Below are 18761 nucleotides of genomic sequence, written 5' to 3' on the forward strand. Positions count from 1 at the left end.
CCTTCTTTCTACCTTTTAATTTCATTTTACATAAGGGTGTGTAATATATACAGAAATTCATATATTTTCCCCCAGCTGACAGCACATAAATATTGGAGACAATTTTTGCTCCTGACACGATATATGACAGACACACAGACTGACAGATGCATGCATCATCACATAATATGTATAAATCAAAAGTTTAAACAATGAATATAATTTTAATACAATAGCAAGATTTTTTCTTGCAGTAATCAAAACAATTCTTAAAAAATATTTGTCCCGAAATCTATCTCACTTGGCTCAAACAGCTTCAGAAATCACCTCTCCATGTGACTGACATCCCTTAAGGTATGTATCTAATAACCAGTAACTAAACTTCATATTCAGAGTGCAGATAATTGCAGACTAGGAGCTTTCAACATATATCCTACAATAAATCAAAGCGCTCAAAGCGCTGATGGTGGCTGCTAACCAATGTTTAAAATATTACAAAGAAAGCGAAAACTGAGGAATTGTTAATATAAACCATAAGAACTTTTTTTGCGTTTTTTTTAATATTCGGCTTTGGTTTCAAAATTAATCCTTTTTCACTGCCAGTCATTGTTTACATACACACTGATTCAGTCTTTAACGAATAGTTTTGATCCTTTTTGATTATTTGTGACGAAAACTACAACATAAATTAAAACGAAGATGTTTTACTATGAATAAATAATACAAGCTTTTTCTCCAAATAATTCAGCTTTTAAGATTTCTTTTTAAAGCTTATGGGCAGTGTCTGTCATGAATTATTATACACACTGATTTAGTCCGTATCAGATAGCTGTGGTTCTCATGAGACTTTTGTGAAAGAAAACAACAGAAACATGCACCACAAATGCATCTCAGAATGTCAGTTCTGCAGCCAGTGTATTTTAGAGGTGCATTATTTATCACCATCTGTTATACTCAAAAGTTCGCTAGACATAACAGCAGGCTTCGCAAAAATGCTGGACATTAAGTCAGACAAACTTACAACTTAGTCAGACCGAGAAAAACGTCGAAAAATATGTAACTGCCGAAACGAAACCGTTTTAATTTTTATACATATATTTGTATCAACCAGATATATTGAGACGCACCATCAGAAAACCAACATAGTTCGTTTGCGACCAGCATGGATCCAGACCTGCCTGTGCATCCGCGCAGTCTGGTCAGAATCCATGTTGTTAGCTTTCAAAGCCTATTGCAACTAGAGAAACCATTAGCGAACAGCAAGGATCCTGACCAGAGTGTTTGATCTGGGTCCATGCTGATTACAAATGCACTATATTGTTTTTCTCATGGTGCGACTCAAATGAATTTAGCTGAAGTGAGCAGAATCTGTCTGGGAACAATTCAATTTTAAAGCTAGTCAAATCTGTTATCCGACGACTTGCTACAGTCTGACAGATTGCCGTTTCAAAAAGGCGAGTATTAGTATCATTACTGCGCCCACTTTCACGGGCTTACAAGTTGATAAAATCGTGATACAGTAGCACCACTTAGTCAAAGCGAGCTTGCAACATTTGCCAGCTTGGGCGACCTGTGGGTTTCCACGTTGATAATTCGTGTTTTGTCAGACGAAATGGTACCGAATACATGTGTATCTATGCATACATATAGTATCTTATATTGTAAATTTGCTGAAAGAACATTATCCGTGAGGGAATATTATTTAGAAAACATACGTGTCTTTGATTCTCACGGCAGGTCACATTGCAAACAATATCGAATGAATTTTAACTGAATGTTCTTTTATTTTTGTTCACTCTCGTATTGCTAAGCATGTTTTAGTATATTTTGTTCTTGATATAACGATGAACTGTACATGTTCAAGTTATATCCATAAATTACTGTCCTGTAAATAAATCATCTCACTAAATTTTGCGCTAATTAGTGTTAACTGGCAGTATCAACGCCTGAGGAAATCCAAATCACTGCTGATTATCGATTTTCTATAAATAGCCTAATTAACATGTGGTCATATTTTTGCGTGCTTGAAACGAAAACGAGACAATGCAGTTGAAAGTTCAGTAACATTCTTAGATCACTAGGGTTGCATTAATATAATACCTTACAATTTGATTGCTATGACGCACATTTAAGTTTGTTCTGACATATTTGAAAAGTGTTACAACTTGCTGGAAAAGCTATCAGAGGTACAGACTGGTATTGTCTATGGACCGGAAATGTTTGGAAACTTTTCCGTTGAAATTCCGTTTCTATTTTTAGCTGCGGATTATTACTAGCAGAAGTCATTGCTCTTTATCAAATAAAGCCTTAAATTTCGGGAGTTATACATGTGACACTGCGGTTAGGAAACATTTTTGAATTGTCAGTCTGGATTCCCAGGCTAGGTTTCTATATATATATATATGTAAGCTACCTTTTCTACGTTATAAGCTACGTAACCTCTGGGACAGTACTATGCAATAGCTAATCAGTATCATCGCTCCAGTTAGGTGACATGACCATAAATTTGCATATTTGTATTCATACACATGGTTGTTTTAATTAAAACGTTGAATTCAGTTTGTATTGATTTTAGTCGCCGAATTTACATTAAAAATGGTATTATTTAGGCATATATTTTAGCTTTGCATATTCTGCACGTTGTGTAGATAATTGTTTACCTGGAAAGCTTGGAACTATTTTTGGTTGTGTTGTTAGGATGGTCTTAAGAACTGACAAGATTTCTCAAACTGAGTATTCTTTTTGACACTGGTGGCAGCAGCCACCAAAAACATGAAATATTCACTTTGCTGTCACTCTTTTTGGACATTACTTTAACAGTTACAGGACACTGTCATTAAATTTTGAGTTACACTAGACAATATTTATGAGTTTTAAAAGTTTGCTGATGCCTACAAAAACATGCTGACTTTGTGGTCGTTGAGAAGTTAATCACTAATTGATGTTAAATGATCAATTAATTACGTAATACTATGTTCTGTTGTCTATTTAAACTGTTTGTAGAAAAGGTGCGAAAATCCGCTTCATTGATTAAAGACGTTAAATGATTTTTAATGAAGGCCGTACACTGTTAAGTCTTTTCCAAACAAAAGATCAAAACTACCTTGTGCTTCGTATGTAGTATTATAAAGTATACAAACTGAAATTCTGTTATTGTTATTGAAATAACTAAAGACTTGTATAAAATATCAATTTTCGTTGTTTATTATTAACTGGGACGAAAATGACTAAGAATGATAATTGTGTCAGAATGTCGGACTTATTACACTTCATGTACATGTGCAAAGCATCCCAAACAGAGGCAAGGGAAAGCACTATTTCCCACATAGCAAATCGGTTTTCACAAGCCAAAAAAAAGGACATTTTTTATGTAAACAAGAGCTCATAGAACACGAAATGCCCCCCCCCCCCCCCCCTTGATGTGCATTCAGTAATTGCACAAGGAACAGAATTTATTTGGTCACTGTGCACAAAAGTTCTACTGTTCTTGCTCAGAGAGACCTTGACCTTTGACCTATTGACCTCAAAATCAATAGGGGTCATCTGCTGTCATGATAAAATTCCCTATTAAGTTTTATGATCCTAGGCCCAAGCATTCTCAAGTTATCGTCCAGACACATTTTAACTGTTCCAGGTCACTGTGACCTTGACCTTTGACCTACTGACCTCAAAATTAATAGGGGTCATCTGCTGGTCATGATCAACATCCTTATTAAGTTTCATGATCCTAAGCCCAAGCATTCTCAAGTTATTGTCTGGAAACGGTTTTACTCTTCCAGGTCCCTGTGTCCTTGACCTTTGGCCTACTGACCTCAAAATCAATAGGGGTCATCTGCTGGTCATGACCAACCTCCGTATCAACTTCCGTAATCCTAGGCTCAAGCGTTCTTCAGTTATCATCCGGAAACTGTTAAACTGTTCCTGGTCACTGTGACCTTGACCTTTGACCTACTGATCTCAAAATCAATAGGGGCCATCTGCTGGTCAAGACCAGCCTCCCTATCAACTTTCATGATCCTAGGCCCAAGCATTCTTGAGAATCATCCGGAAACCGTTTAACTGTTCTGGGTCACTGTGACCTTGACATTTGACCTTCTGACCTCAAAATCAATAGGGGTCATTTGCTGGTCATATGCACCGGAGTTGTTGTTTGCTAAGAAGACGATTAATATTGTGAAGGTAAATGCACATCAATGTATCCTGTCAAAATGATAAGAGTAAAAAGAAATGAAATGAGCCTAAATTCCTGATTAAAACTCGGGTCAGAAGTCTGAAATATATACATATATATATACTTGCTGCCCCTCTGATCAGCGGTCACTTGGCTTAAGCAGCAAAACTGTCTGTTCCCCTGGCTGGCTGCTTAAGACAGGTTTGACTGTATTTTATTTAATATTTCTACCACCTGTTATTTAAATACTGAAAACCACATCTTAACAATGACTTTAGAAACAGCCAGGGCCTCAGATCTTCAGTTCATACTAATTTATTTTATTTTGACTGTGATGAAGGCTTTAAGCTTATTTGAACCACTGTTGAGTCCACTGCCTGGAAAAACCAGTACTGGTGTCATACGAGAAGGTGTGGTCGTGACCCAAGTGAGGCTTGAACCTATGACCCTTGGGCTGAGCAGTCAACACCTTAACCGTTAGGCCACCACTCCCCCTTGCATTTCTTTGGCAATCTTACTGAAACTTGTAAAGCAGAATTTTCCTTATAGCAGTTAAAAGCTGTTTCATTTTGATAGTTTTCTCTTTTCTCTCTCTCTCTCTTGGAAATAAAAAGACAGCCAAATGCACCTAAGTAGGCCCTTTGCCATTTGACCTTGTGAGTTGTAACATCTCAAATTTGGAACTTGCAAAGAAAATGATTCTATTCTCAAGGTGAAGCTTATAAACAAGAGAGCCCTATAGGCCCTTATCGCTCACTTGACCAAGTTCTTACCCAGATAACACAGTAACTAATTTAGCTTAGATTTCAGAGACAAATATTTTGACCATGTTTTATGTAAATCAGTTAAATCATTAACCAAGATTTTCAATGATTTGACCTGATGACCTCCAGTATCCCACTTATGAACTTGACCTAGATTTCATACAAACAAATATTCCGACAAAGATTTATGACAAAGTGGCCTCTTAAGGGTTAATAAAGTTTTTCTATGATTTGACCTAACGACCAAGTTTATACCAAAGTGACATAGTTTCCAACCAAGTCTCCTTAAGATCGGGTAGAAAGATGTGGTCTATATAGAGTGTTGAAAATGTCTGTCTATGATTTGACCAAGTGACCTAGTTCTTCACCAAGATAATCCAGTTTCAAATCTGACCTATATTTTCACAACAACAAACATTCTGAGAAAGTTTTAGGAAGATCAAGTAGAAAATCAGGTCCTCTAGAGTGTTAACAAGGTTTTTCTATTGATTGACCTAGTGATCTAGTTTTTGAACTCAGGAAGTCCAATTTCAAATTTATTCTATATTTCATAGGGACAAACATAGACAAAGATTTTTGAAAATAAAGTAGCAAATGTGGCCTCTAGAGTGTTAACAAATTTTTTTTAAGATTTGACCTAGTGGTGTAGTTTAAGACCTCAGGTAACCCAGTTTCTAAACTGACCTAGATTTTACGAAGACAAACATTCTAACCAAGTTTTATGAAGATGAGGTGGAAAATGTGGCCTCTAGAGTGCTAACTAGGTTTTCCTATTAATTGACCTGGTGACCTAGTTTTTGACCCCAGATGATTCAGTAACAAACTCATCCAAGAATTTATTGTGGGTAACATTAAGATTCATTAACAGATTTGGCCAAGATTGTGACCTCTAAAGTGTTAACAGTCAAACTGTTGACGATGGACAACGTATGACCCACTACACATGGAGGATGACGCACGACACATAGTGATCACAATATATCAGCTCAGGTGAGCTAATAAGCCAACATGATTGTTCCAGCAATAAGGACGAATGATATAAACCAAGCTTCATTTGAACTAGATGGAAACTGTGTGAGGAGTTAGGTACACAAGGTACAGATGTAGTTAAATAAAGCAAATAAGGGGCATAATTTTAAGATAACAAATCAGACTCGACAAGTTATGACATACACCATGTTTCGTTAGAACTGGATACAAACAGTAGAGAATCTGAGTACACCAGACACAAATGCACTTGTAATATTTGAAGTCCAAAAAAACACAGAGCACAATCAAAAACTATAATCAGAGACTGAATTTCCAATAATATACACATGTCCACTTTATGCTGATGATGTATACAAAATTAATATCATTTGAACTAAATGGAGACTGTAGGAAGAGTTGAGCACACAAAAAAGTATGAAAGAAGAACAGACTGACAGTTCAAACACTATTTGCTTCCCAAGCATTCGACACCAGGCGCATAAGAAAGTGGTTGGGCAGGGACAGTAACCAAGAACTTATTTCATTACAAATAGGAAATAATTCAATACTTACGGAAGTAAGTTCAGCAATGATGTCACTTGATTTTTCATCTTTTTTCTGTGCTGCAAATAATGCTGCTTTATTTGATGCGTTCTCCTCACTCACTGTCTCAAATGCACTCTTCAGCTGCAACAGACAACATATTTATTAATGCTATAATCATTAATTTCATCATGCAGTGACAGGACAAGAATATTATATGGACACCAATATAAACAAGGAGCTGCGTTCAATAAAAGCTTGATGCCCCCAGTGGAATCCTTGTCGGTACAAAGCAACCTAAGTCCAAAACGAGGTCAAGTTCAAGGTCAAGGTAAAACTGAGGTCAGGTGATGTCTGAGGATGAGGAATGGTCACAGGTTACATCTGCATTAGTATCTAGTCATTCTAGTAAGGGGTATTGATGCTAGACGAAACGGTCCCATTTGGTTAACCTTGTACGGACGGACGAACGAACGAATGGACAGGACAATCACTATATGCCTCCCGCATCAGTAGATGCCGGGGGGCATAAAAAGAAACTGATTCTGTAACAAAAGTTGGGTGAACAGAATGACAATTATCTACGATTGATTTCTTGTCATGAAAGAAGAATACCCTTGACTAAAATATCAATGACAATCAAAGTGTCCAAACAAATCCGAACAGACAGATTGAAAACAAGAGCTGTCACTATTGGTTACAAATGCCCCCGAAGCATGCCCAAGAATGCTACAGCTGTCTGTGCAAAAAAAAAACACACATCATTTCGTGACCTTGACCTTGACCCAAGAGACCCGGGTCATAAGCATGACACACCTTCTCAATATGGTTAACATTTGTGTCAAATTATTTTCAAATCCCTTGATAAATAGCAGAGTTATTGACCAGACAAGAAACACCTTTGACTTCTAAGCATGACCTTGACCCTGGAGCTAGGGGTCTAATTTTGTCTTGCGCCTGACACATCATCTCAATATAGGGAACATTTATGCCCAGTAATTTTAAAATCCCTTCATCAATGGCAGAGTTATGGACCGGACAAGAAACAGACCATGTTAACCTTTAACCTCTAAATGTGACATAGACCTTAGAGCTACGGATCTGCATCTTGCGCAAGACAAGTCATCTCATTGTGGGGAACATTTATGCCAAGTAATTTCAAAATCCCTTCATCAATGGCAGAGTTAAGGACCAGACACGAAACAGACCCTGTTAACCTTTAACCTCTAAGTTTGACCTTGACCTTGGAGCTAGGGGTCTGGGTCTTGCGCATGACACGTTGTCTCAATATTGTGAACATTTATGCTAAGTCATTTTAAAAGGCAGAGTTACAGCCTGGACAAGAATTTACACAGAAGGACGGACGCATGCACAGACACACACGGACGGACGGACAGTGCGATTTTACTATGCCCACCTTTGGGGGCATAAAAATCTAAATCCACCCCACCCTATCTCTCCTCTATCTCTAAAAATTTTCAGGAGCAAAAGCGCCTCAGATATATTTATTATTAATCATAGTTTGAAATCTCAGGCAAGGATCTAAAATTTGTATTTCTGGTATTTCTAGACTGGCCATTTGAATGCCTCATTTCAAATTTTGACAATTTGTATTGGGAGTAGTACATTTGTTCCCAGATCAGCCAGACTGATATTCATGGCAATGCAATAATACTGTTGAGAAACAAGAGCTGTCTGTTGACAGCATACAAAAACTGCACCAATTTCCAAGTCCAAAAAGGGCCATAATTCAGCCAAAATAGTTAATAGAGTTATGTATGCTTGCCTATAAAATGAAATCATGATGATAAACAAGTGTTCCAAGTTTCAAAGCCACAGGTCAAATAGTTTTGACAAAACGCTGACTTGTACGAAAATTGTACCAATTTCCAAGTCAAAAAAGGGCCATAATTCAGCCAAAATAGCTGACAGAGTTATGTACTTGTGCCTACAGATAAAGACTGTTATAATAAACAAGTGATAAAAGTTTCAAAGCCAAATGTCAAAGACTTTACACAAAATATGAACTGGTACGATAAACTTAACCAAGATTTGTAAGTTAAAAAGGGCCATAATTCAGCCAAAATCCTTGATGGAATTATGTACTCTTGCCTAAAACTGGACATGGTGATGGTTCACAAGTGTTGAAAGTTTCAAAGCTTTATCTTGAAAGACTTTGTCAAAATGTGGACTAGTATTGGGACTGATACAAATTAATGATTACCGGTATACCGTAATATAAATAATACCTTGTCACGAATTTCATGAAAAACACAATAATACAGAAACAAACAAACAAAACAAGAGCTGTCTGATGACAGCGCGTTCGACTATTGGAAGAATTGATTGAAGAATGGGGTCAAAATATTTCCACTGATATTCAGACAAAAGAAATAAATAGATCAGACAAACAATGTTCCTGTATTACTTTGATTTTGATAAGTCTTGCACTAAATGGCAATATATGAGCCAATTTCAAAGTCCAAAAAGGGCCATAATTCAGCCAAAATAGTTATGTACTCTTGCCTTCAGATGGAAATCATAATGATAAACAAGTGTTCAAAGTTTAAAAGCCATATGTCAAATAGTTTTGACAAAACATGGACTTGTATGAAAACAGAACCAATTTCAAAGTCCAAAAAGGGCCATAATTCAGCCAAAATAGATTTACAGAGTTATGCTCTCTTTCCTACAGATAGAAACTATTATACTAAACAAGTGATAAAAGTTTAAAAGCCATATGTCAAACACTTTACAAAAAATATGAACTGGTACGAAAAACTTAACCAAGATTTCTAAGTCGAAAGGGGCCATAATTCAGCCAAAATCTTTGATGGAGTTATGTACTCTTGCCTATAACTGAACATAGTGATGGTAAACAGGTGCTGAAAGTTTCAAAGTTTTATCTCAAATGACTTTGTCAAAATATGAACTGGTACGAAATATTAACCCAGATTTCTAAGTCAAAAGGGCCATAATTCAGCCAAAATCCTTGATGGAGTTATGTGCTCTTGCGTATAACTGGACATGGTAATGGTAAACAAGTGTTGAAAGTTTCAAAGCTTTATCTCAAAAGACTTTGTCTAAATATGAACTGGTACGAAAAACTTAATCAAGATTTCTAAGTCAAAAGGCGCCATAATTCAGCCAAAATCCCTGATGGAGTTACGTACTCTTGCCTATAACTGGCCATGGTGATGGTAAACAAGTGTTGAAAGTTTCAAAGCTTTATCTTAAAAGACTTTGTCTAAATATGAACTGGTACGAAAAACTTAACTAAGATTTCTAAGTCGAAAGGGGCCATAATTCAGCCAAAATCCCTGATGGAGTTATGTACTCTTGCCTATAACTGGCCATGGTGATGGTAAACAAGTGTTGAAAGTTTCAAAGCTTTATCTTAAAAGACTTTGTCAAAATATGAACTGGTATGAAAAACTTAACCATGATTTCTAAGTCAAAAGGGGCCATAATTCAGCCAAAATCCTTGATGGAGTTATGTGCTCTTGCCTATAACCTGGCCATGATGATGGTAAACAAGTGTTGAAAGTTTCAAAGCTTTATCTCAAAAGACTTTGTCAAAATGTGGACTGGTACGAAAAACTTAACCAAGGTGTGACGCTGACGCCGACGCCGTGGTGAGTAGGATAGTTCTACTTATTCTTCGAATAGTCGAGCTAAAAATTGATCTTTAGATTTAGAAAAACAAGAAAATTGTGATATTTATTCTATATTAAAACCTAAATAAGAGAACCACAGTCTTCTAATAACTTGAAATCACTGATGATGATAATATATTACTTGAAGACTTAATAAACATTGCAATTACTCAGTGATTATTAACAGTACTGTGAAATCATTAAAATTCAAGGGGGGCTAATTTTCATGGGTTTTGTGGTTAAGTCAATCCATGGAATTAAAATCCCAATTAAAAAGTAACATTCCCATACATTTTAAGTTCAATGGGCACAATCCACAAATTTATAACCCCACAAAATAGCCACCCTGGCAAGAAACACAAAACTTCATGCCCACAAAATTAAATGCTATCAGTTAACCTAACCAGCACCAATTCTGACTTGTTCACAAATACTGACAAACTCCAAAGAAATCAGAGGAGGAGGACATAGTGTCTTCAGTTGAATAACATTATTTGTTTTTTGTTGTTTTGGTTTTAACGCAGTTTTTTCACAGTATTTCAGTTCATGTCGGGGGCAGTATACCTAAATATTCCTGGATTCTGTACCAGTACAAACCTGTTCTCCGCAAGTAACTGCCAACTTCCCCACATGAATCAGAGGTGGAGGACTAATGATATCAGACACAATGTCGTTTATCAAATAGTCACGGAGAACACACGCCCCGCCCGAGGATCGAACTCGCGACCCCGAGATCCGTAGACCAACGCTCTTACCTACTGAGCTAAGCGGGCGGGCTTGAATAACATTAGGAAATGATTTCCAACATCTTCAATCACAGTCTAGCGCTTTTCTAGCCATTGAGAAAACTTGGAAGGCAAGTCATAAATTCAAAATTCATGAAATATTTTCAGGATATCAAATAAAGTCTTGTGTGTGAAGTATTTTTCCAATAAAAAGTTTTTATCTTGATATTTTGATTAATAAGAGAAATCATAAACACATCATGACTATTTCATCAAAACAAGAGGGCAATTATTGCCCTAACACTTGGGTTTCACAGCTTGCAAGGACAGTTCTAGTACAGCGTCAGGCAAAGAAAATATTTGTGAAGTTATTCTGAAATAGGGCCACTGTTTCCTGACGGGAGGATTTTTACAGCTTTCACTCAATAAATATGGGCTTTAGAGAGTTGAGAAGGATGGATGGACGACAGAAATTTCAACGATCCTAACACCTCACCATAAGCAATTTGTGCTCATGTGAGCTTAAAACCTTGAATCTTCCCTTAGATGGTAATAAAACTATGTCAAAGTGTTAAATCACAGGTAGAAAATTGACTCTTACAGCAAAGTTATTACTGTCCTTGGCACTAAAAACATGATCATGTAATAGCTCGGCAAAAAACTACAGCAATAAAGTTCTAATTAATCACCAGAGGGCAGGCCATGAAAAAGACCATACTGTCAAAAATGACGACAATGTTAACAATTTTATTGGACAATTTCATTGCAGGATTTGTATCTAGTTCCAGTCTAATACAATTAGTTGTTGTGTGACGCAATTACCCCCGAAGTCTGATGACGTGCAAACTATTTCCTAAAACAATAACAGATAGTTTATTCAAATGCATTATGGGTAATATAAGTCAGACCACCTCCTGTTAAAGGAAGTTACAGATCAATTCTAATTAGGAATGGTTATACGCAAACTTTCTTGTCTGAAATATTCATCAGTAGAAAGGTTGCAATTTCATACTTGTAGTGGTATATCTATGCAAGATTTCCTTTTTTAATTCTATAGGTTCTATGGATGTTAAAATGCAGAACACTATGTACTAGTAAAAGTGAACTTAGGAATTTGAAATATGTAAATTTATGATTAGCAAGCGTCAAGTTATCAGACATTTTTGGCAGACATTGTTATATGAAGAGACTTTTCTAATTGCATATGTACACATATAAACCCTTAGCATGATGGACACGTCTGATTCTGCCTTTGCCACCAGTGTAGATCATGATAAGCCTTAACATCCGTGCAGTCTGATCAAGATCTGCACTGTTCGCTATTCAGTCAGTATCTTTTTCGTAAGCACCCCTTTTAACAGTCAATGGTACCGTCGAAATTGAAAGATGGACAAGTTCATTATAGAGATTTAGCTTGGCAAGAGTTAAATTGCAACCTCTCTGAAGTGTCTGAGCTACTCAAATGATAAAGTTTGGTGTAATATACATGGTTTTGCTAAACATATTGTCAATATGTACACAGGAACCCCTCTATATTTAAATCTAAGCATAATAAAAAGCATAAACCCATCAAGATTGCACATTCTTTTAGTCCAACCCAAAACCCTCGGTTTAAAAAAGAAAACTTACATAAATTAATAATGTCGCATACTTACATCCAGTATAATTATGTAAATGGTGCGATTTTACAGTCCATCAGTAAATCTAACACTTTAGGTCAGACAGAACTAAATGTCATCAAGAGCCATACTTACAATAAATGACAGCGTTGACTTGAGTAATAGTAATATTTAATTTGATTGAATGAAATGATTTGGGTACTTTAGGCATTTATTTTCATAAACAGTCCCAGACAAATTTTTTCTTTTTTTTTTTTGGATTTAACGTCGCACCGCCACATGATAGGTCATATGGCGACTTTCCAGCTTTAATGGTGGAGGAAGACCCCAGGTGCCCCTCCGTGCATTATTTCATCACGAGCGGGCACCTGGGTAGAACCACCGACCTTCCGTAAGCCAGCTGGATGGCTTCCTCACATTAAGAATTCAACGCCCTGAGTGAGGCTCGAACCCACATCGATGAGGGGCAAGTGATTTGAAGTTAGCGACCTTAACCACTCGGCCACGGAGGCCCCTCCCAGACAAATTAACTTACCATATTTAAACATAGTTGTCTGTTATCATTAAACTATTTCTGACCTATTCTTTAGTCCTGGTAATAGAACAGTGCAAAATGCAGAGCAAAATACGCCTTTGACCCCTAAGTATGACCGTGACCTTGTAGCTAGCCATCTAGAACATGCACTCTGCACATTGTGTTAATGTGGTGAACATTTGTGTCAAGTTTCTTCGAAATCCTTCAAGGGGTTCATGAGTTACAGGGTGATGACCTTTGACCCCTAAGTTTAACCTTGACCTTGAAATGAGATATCAAAAACATCCGCTCTGCATTTCGTCTCAATGTGGTGAACATATGTGCCAAAGTTCTGTACAATCCTTCAAGCAGTTCAAGGGTTACAGCGTGGACATGAAACTCACTAATATGACTATTGACCTCTAAGTGTGACCTTGACCTTAAAGCGAGCCATCCAGAACATGTGCTCTACAAGTCATCTTGATGTGGTGAACATTTGTGCCAAGTTTCTTCGAAATCCTTCAAGGGGGTCAAGAGTTACAGAGCAGACAGGAAACACACTCATATGACCTTTGACCCCTAAGTGAGACCTTGATCTTGAAGTGAGCAATCCAGAACATGTACTCTGCACATCACCCCGATGTGGTGAACATTTGTGTCAAGTTTCTTTGAAATCCTTCAAGGGGTTCAAGAGTTACAGAGCTGGCATGAAATTGCTAATGTACAGACAGATGGATGGACACCGGGGTATAAAAAAACAATGGTTTTGTCTGACATTAATTGCTTGGTGGATAACCCTTGTCAGTCAAATCCTGTTCTCTAACCCTAATGTCATACCCTGTTTCCTAACCCTAATTTCAGTTTCACTTTGTTCCCTAACCCTAATGTCAGTCACACCCTGTTTCCTAACATAAATGTCAGTCACTCTGTTCCCTAACCCTAATGTCAGTCACACCCTGTTTCCTTATAAATGTCAGTCACTCTGTTCCCTAACCATAATGTCAGTCACTCTGTTCCCTAACCATAATGTCAGTCACTCTGTTCCCTAACCCTAATGTCAGTCACACCCTGTTTCCTAACATAAATGTCAGTCACTCTGTTCCCAAACCCTAATGTCAGTCACACCATGTTTCCCTATCCAAACATAAATGTCAGTTTCACTCTGTTTCCTAACCCTAATGTCTGTCACACCCTGTTTCCTAACACAAATGTCAGTTTCACTCTGTTCCCTAACCCTAATGTCAGTCACACCCTGTTTCCTAACACAAATGTCAGTTTCACTCTGTTCCCTAACCATAATGTCAGTCATACCCTGTTTCCTAACACAAATGTCAGTTTCACTCTGTTCCCTAACCCTAATGTCTGTCACACCCTGTTTCCTAACATAAATGTCAGTCACTCTCCTGTTCCCTAACATAAATGTCAGTCACTCTGTTCCCTAACCATTATGTCAGTCACACCCTGTTTCCCAACCCTAATGTCAGTTTCACCCTGTTCCCTAACCCTAATGTCAGTCACACCTTGTTTCCTAACATTAATGTCGGTCACTCTGTTCCTTAACCGTAATGTCGGGGCCTCCGTGGCCGAGTGGTTAGAGTCGTTGACTTCAAACCATTTGCCCCTCATCGATGTGGGTTCGAAACCTCATTTGGGGCATAGAATTCTTCACGTGAGGAAGCCATCCAGCTGGCTTACGGAAGGTCGGTGGTTCTACCCGGGTGCCCGCACGTGATGAAATTGTGCACGGAGGGGCACCTGGGGTCTTCCTCCACCATTAGAGCTGGAAAGTCGCCATATGACCTAAAATTGTGTTGGTGCGAGGTTAAACCCAACAAAATAAATAAATAAATAAATTAACCGTAATGTCATTTTCACCCTGTTTCATAACCCTTATGTCAGTCACATCCTGTTTCCTAGCCCTTATCAATCACACCCTGTTTCCTGACCCTTATGTCAGTCACACCCTGTTACCTAACCCTTATGTCAGTCACATCCTGTTTCCTAACCCTTATATCAGTCATATCCTTTTTCCTAACACTTATGTCAGTCACACCCTGTTTTCTTACCCTAATGTCAGATAAAACAGACATTGAACCCTAAAAATGCCAATACAGAAAAACAGAGATACATTAAATAGTTGCATACAGAATCTAGCCATTCCACTTAAACCCTAAATGTGATTTATCACACATAGTGTCTGATAGATGAGTGACAGATGACCACTTTGTCTAGCTTTTATTGGGTAACTTGTTTCAGACCAATCTAAAAAAGCTGTCGATAAATGACACTTTTTCCCCTTAGCTAATTTCCCGCACAGACTTTTTCGCAGTTCCTGAAATTAAAACATTAGTGGGACTAAATTATGTTATTTTGCACACACAAAAACATACTTGTTGAAATCTGCTGGATTCTATCTGCAGAGCCTGTCTGAACTCATCTTCTAAACTTGTATACTGTTTACCAAGTTCATCAATTCTGAAAAAATAAAAAATAAATAAATTTGTAGAATGAAACTTGTGCTAAAAGCCACCTTTGAAAATAGTCTACCTGGCTTCAGTAATAACTACTTTCAATAAAACATTTTCCATTCATATAACTTTGCCTGCAAATAATAATTCTTTTTTGGTTCTCCAAAGCATATTCTTTATAAAAACGGTTCAACTGAATTTGCTGCAATTACTGACCAAGCTTCTAAGAACCTGATGACCCAGTTTCCAAGCACCCAGCAACCCAACTTTCTAGTGCCTGGTGACCCAGACTTACAGTAAATGGTGCACTATTCAATCAATTTTGCAATTAACTTGAAAGATACTTTTCAAGACTGATTCAGTGAATCTACAAGTCGAATGATTTATCGCGGCCAGAAATTTGTACAAACCAGACAGAAGTTGCGAAATTGTCATTTGTGCAGGAAAGAAGTGTTTACCATATAATGTCCAGTACTTAGTTGCTCTTAAACAAGGGTGGTGGTTGAACTACTAATAGTACAACAACAGTTAATTCACAACAAATCGTACGGTATGTTATATAATCAGTAAAAGCTAGTCGTATTTACGCTTATGAGACCTGTTTCACCCGTAAGTAAAGAATTCACATGTCCATCATGAAATATTTTCCCCAGCGCGCATATACTTTACCTATTCAATAACACATGAAAGTGGCAGCAGAATTAAGTGTTATTCATTTACATGTGAATTATGGCTGTTGTTGAGAACTGAGAATAATTGCTATTTAAAGGTCAAAATATTAAATACTGTGAGAAAAAAGAGTTACCCTATATAATACCACTAGCAAACACAGCAAGCCTCACGCACTGGGCATATGTCACACATACCTTACTCTTGAATGCTCACACCCACACAAGAGATGTCCACAAACAAGTCAGAAAAAAAGTAACGAAAATCTATGTCATCAAATATTTAAAGCAAACAATGTACAGAAAACAAAAGCATGACCAAATGCCGAGAAAACAAGAGTGTCTCGTGACAGCACGCTCGTGTCGGTAAAATATTTTTTCTACCTAAGATAATAATTATATATTGTCCAAATTCATGTAAGAATTATGGGACTTGATGCTGTAATCTTGTTCAATTGCACCCAACATCTGTGTTGTGTAACAAACATTATAATTTCTAAGTAAATATATTTAAGAAATAATGTATAGAAAAACTGTGTTTTAACATTATCAATACACAGAAAGGGGTTATACGCCCAGACCCAGCCCAAGTGAATTATTCTGGCGACGTATAACCGACTTTGAGTGTATTAATTTAGGTAAAACATGATTTTGCTATACATTATTTCGATTCTAATATGCCATTCATCTAAAACATTAGATAAAATATAAAAGTGCTCTTTCTTGGTCACAACAAAAACATTTACGTCATCATACATTAATGTGACGTCATTTTAGTGTAAGCATGTTTTAACAGAAACATTTAACTTATTAGAATTAGTAATAACCAAGACAGCATGAAAGTGCATCAAAACTTTAACCTGAAATTCTTGCAGTAAGTAAAAAGGGGGCATGATTCATGAAATATTATTGCCACAGTTATAGACCTTGTGTCGTATGATGTGCACGATGATGTGGAAAAACTATCAGAAGTTTAAATCAAATATATATCTAATAAGACCACAGATAGTGGAAGTGCATTAAACAATGTTAAAGAAACCTAAAATTCTAAGTTCAAGGGGGCATAATTCATGAAATATTGGTGTGAGAGTTAAGGACCTTGTGATGAAGTGGAACAACTATTTTAAGTCTGATTTAAATCCATTCAGTAATAACAGAGACAGAGTGGAAGTGCATCAAAGCTTTAACCTGAAATAAATTCTAAGAGAAAAGGGGCATTATTCATGCAATACTGGTGCAAGAACTGTAGACTCTGAGTCTTAAGTTATGAAATGGGCTTGTGAAGCCAATGAGATAGACATGTCTTGAACAATCCTCTGAAAAAAATACATTGAGTTAACTAAATATTCTTCATACAGAATCACAAATATGGACAACTTATGATGACTATAAATAAAGTTACATACAAAGAGTATGGTAGCCCCTTTGCAGCACAAGTTGGTCAATGAAAATATGTTTTCTCTGCAAGAAATCTAGGCAATAGTAAAACTTACGGACTTGAAAGGCTTTTATGAACTACTGCCCTGAGCTGAAAGACAGTATTGTATGTCACAGGACAGGGATTGTCCTTTTCCCTGGGAAAAACAAAACAAATGAAAAAACAATCTATTTACTGACAGAACTGTTAATTTAAGCAGCAAAATGAGAATAATGATACAGAAACTGTCACACGGAATATGGTAATAATGACAAATGCCTTTAAGACAATGAGTGGATATGCTAAGTAATGGCATATATATAAGTAATGGCATATATATAAAGTAAACTGTCATTCATTAATGTATAATAACAAATTTCACTTTTGTGTCCTGAAATGAGAGAAAAATATTCATTCTAATTATTTTGTCTTTGAAACACATGACTTATGTGAAGATTGTCTGTTACCATACAACTGTTGTGTGATTAAGAAGTCTCAAGTTTGATATATTCAAACAAGGGTTGTCAAAAATCACTATTAAACTGGAAAACTCCATCATGAGGGCTATGATCTATATCACTACCTGACTTGATCTTTTTTCAAAAAGGGAGATTTAAAGGCACATTAAGACAAGAGCTGTCACTATTGGTGACAAATGCCCCCGAAGTAGGGCCAAGAGTGCCACAGTTGTATGTGCAAAACAAGAGCACCGCCTTGCGGGTGCTGACGCTCATCTGATTTTTTTGTATAATAGAAATATTGTCCTACCCATGATTTTCTAAGTCTAAAAAGGGCCATCATTCTTGTAAAAAGCAGGATAGAGTTATATATGTTTCTTGATGTACAGTGTCCACTTACGATGGTGAAAAACTGTTGCAAGTTTTAAAGCAATAGCTTTGATAGTTGAAAAGTTGCCTTAAACATAATACTCAACCAAGAAAATGATTTTCTAAGTCCAAAAGGGGCAATAATTATTGCAAAAAGCAGGATGGAGTTATGTTGCTTGCTGTACAGGGTCAGCTTATGATGGTGAACAAATGTTGCAAGTTTTAAAGCAATAGCTTTGATAGTTTAAGAGAAAAAGTTGACCTGAACATAAAACTTAACCAAGAAATCTGATATTTTCTAAGTCCAAAAGGGGCCATAAATCTTGCAAAAAGCAGGATGGAGTTATGTTTCTTGCTGTACAGGGTCAGCTTATGATGGTGAACAAGTGTTGCAAGTTTTAAAGCAATAGCTTTGATAGTTTAGGATAAAAGCTGACCTAA

At 36.8% G+C, this 18761-nt stretch overlaps 1 protein-coding gene across 1 annotated transcript in view; it reads right to left on the reverse strand.

The window, feature by feature from the left end:
- Positions 1-18761, reverse strand: part of LOC123548496 (leucine-rich repeat and coiled-coil domain-containing protein 1-like) — a 373147-nt gene that overhangs the window by 126568 nt on the left and 227818 nt on the right. The window contains exons 16-17 of the mRNA XM_045335795.2: positions 15331-15415; positions 6457-6570 (exon numbers count right to left, since the gene is read on the reverse strand). Of these exons, the coding sequence (XP_045191730.2) occupies positions 6457-6570; positions 15331-15415 (199 nt within the window). The remainder of the gene's footprint in view (positions 1-6456; positions 6571-15330; positions 15416-18761) is intronic.

The sequence above is a fragment of the Mercenaria mercenaria genome, chromosome 6 (genome assembly GCF_021730395.1).
Source record: "Mercenaria mercenaria strain notata chromosome 6, MADL_Memer_1, whole genome shotgun sequence".
NCBI lineage: Eukaryota > Metazoa > Mollusca > Bivalvia > Venerida > Veneridae > Mercenaria > Mercenaria mercenaria.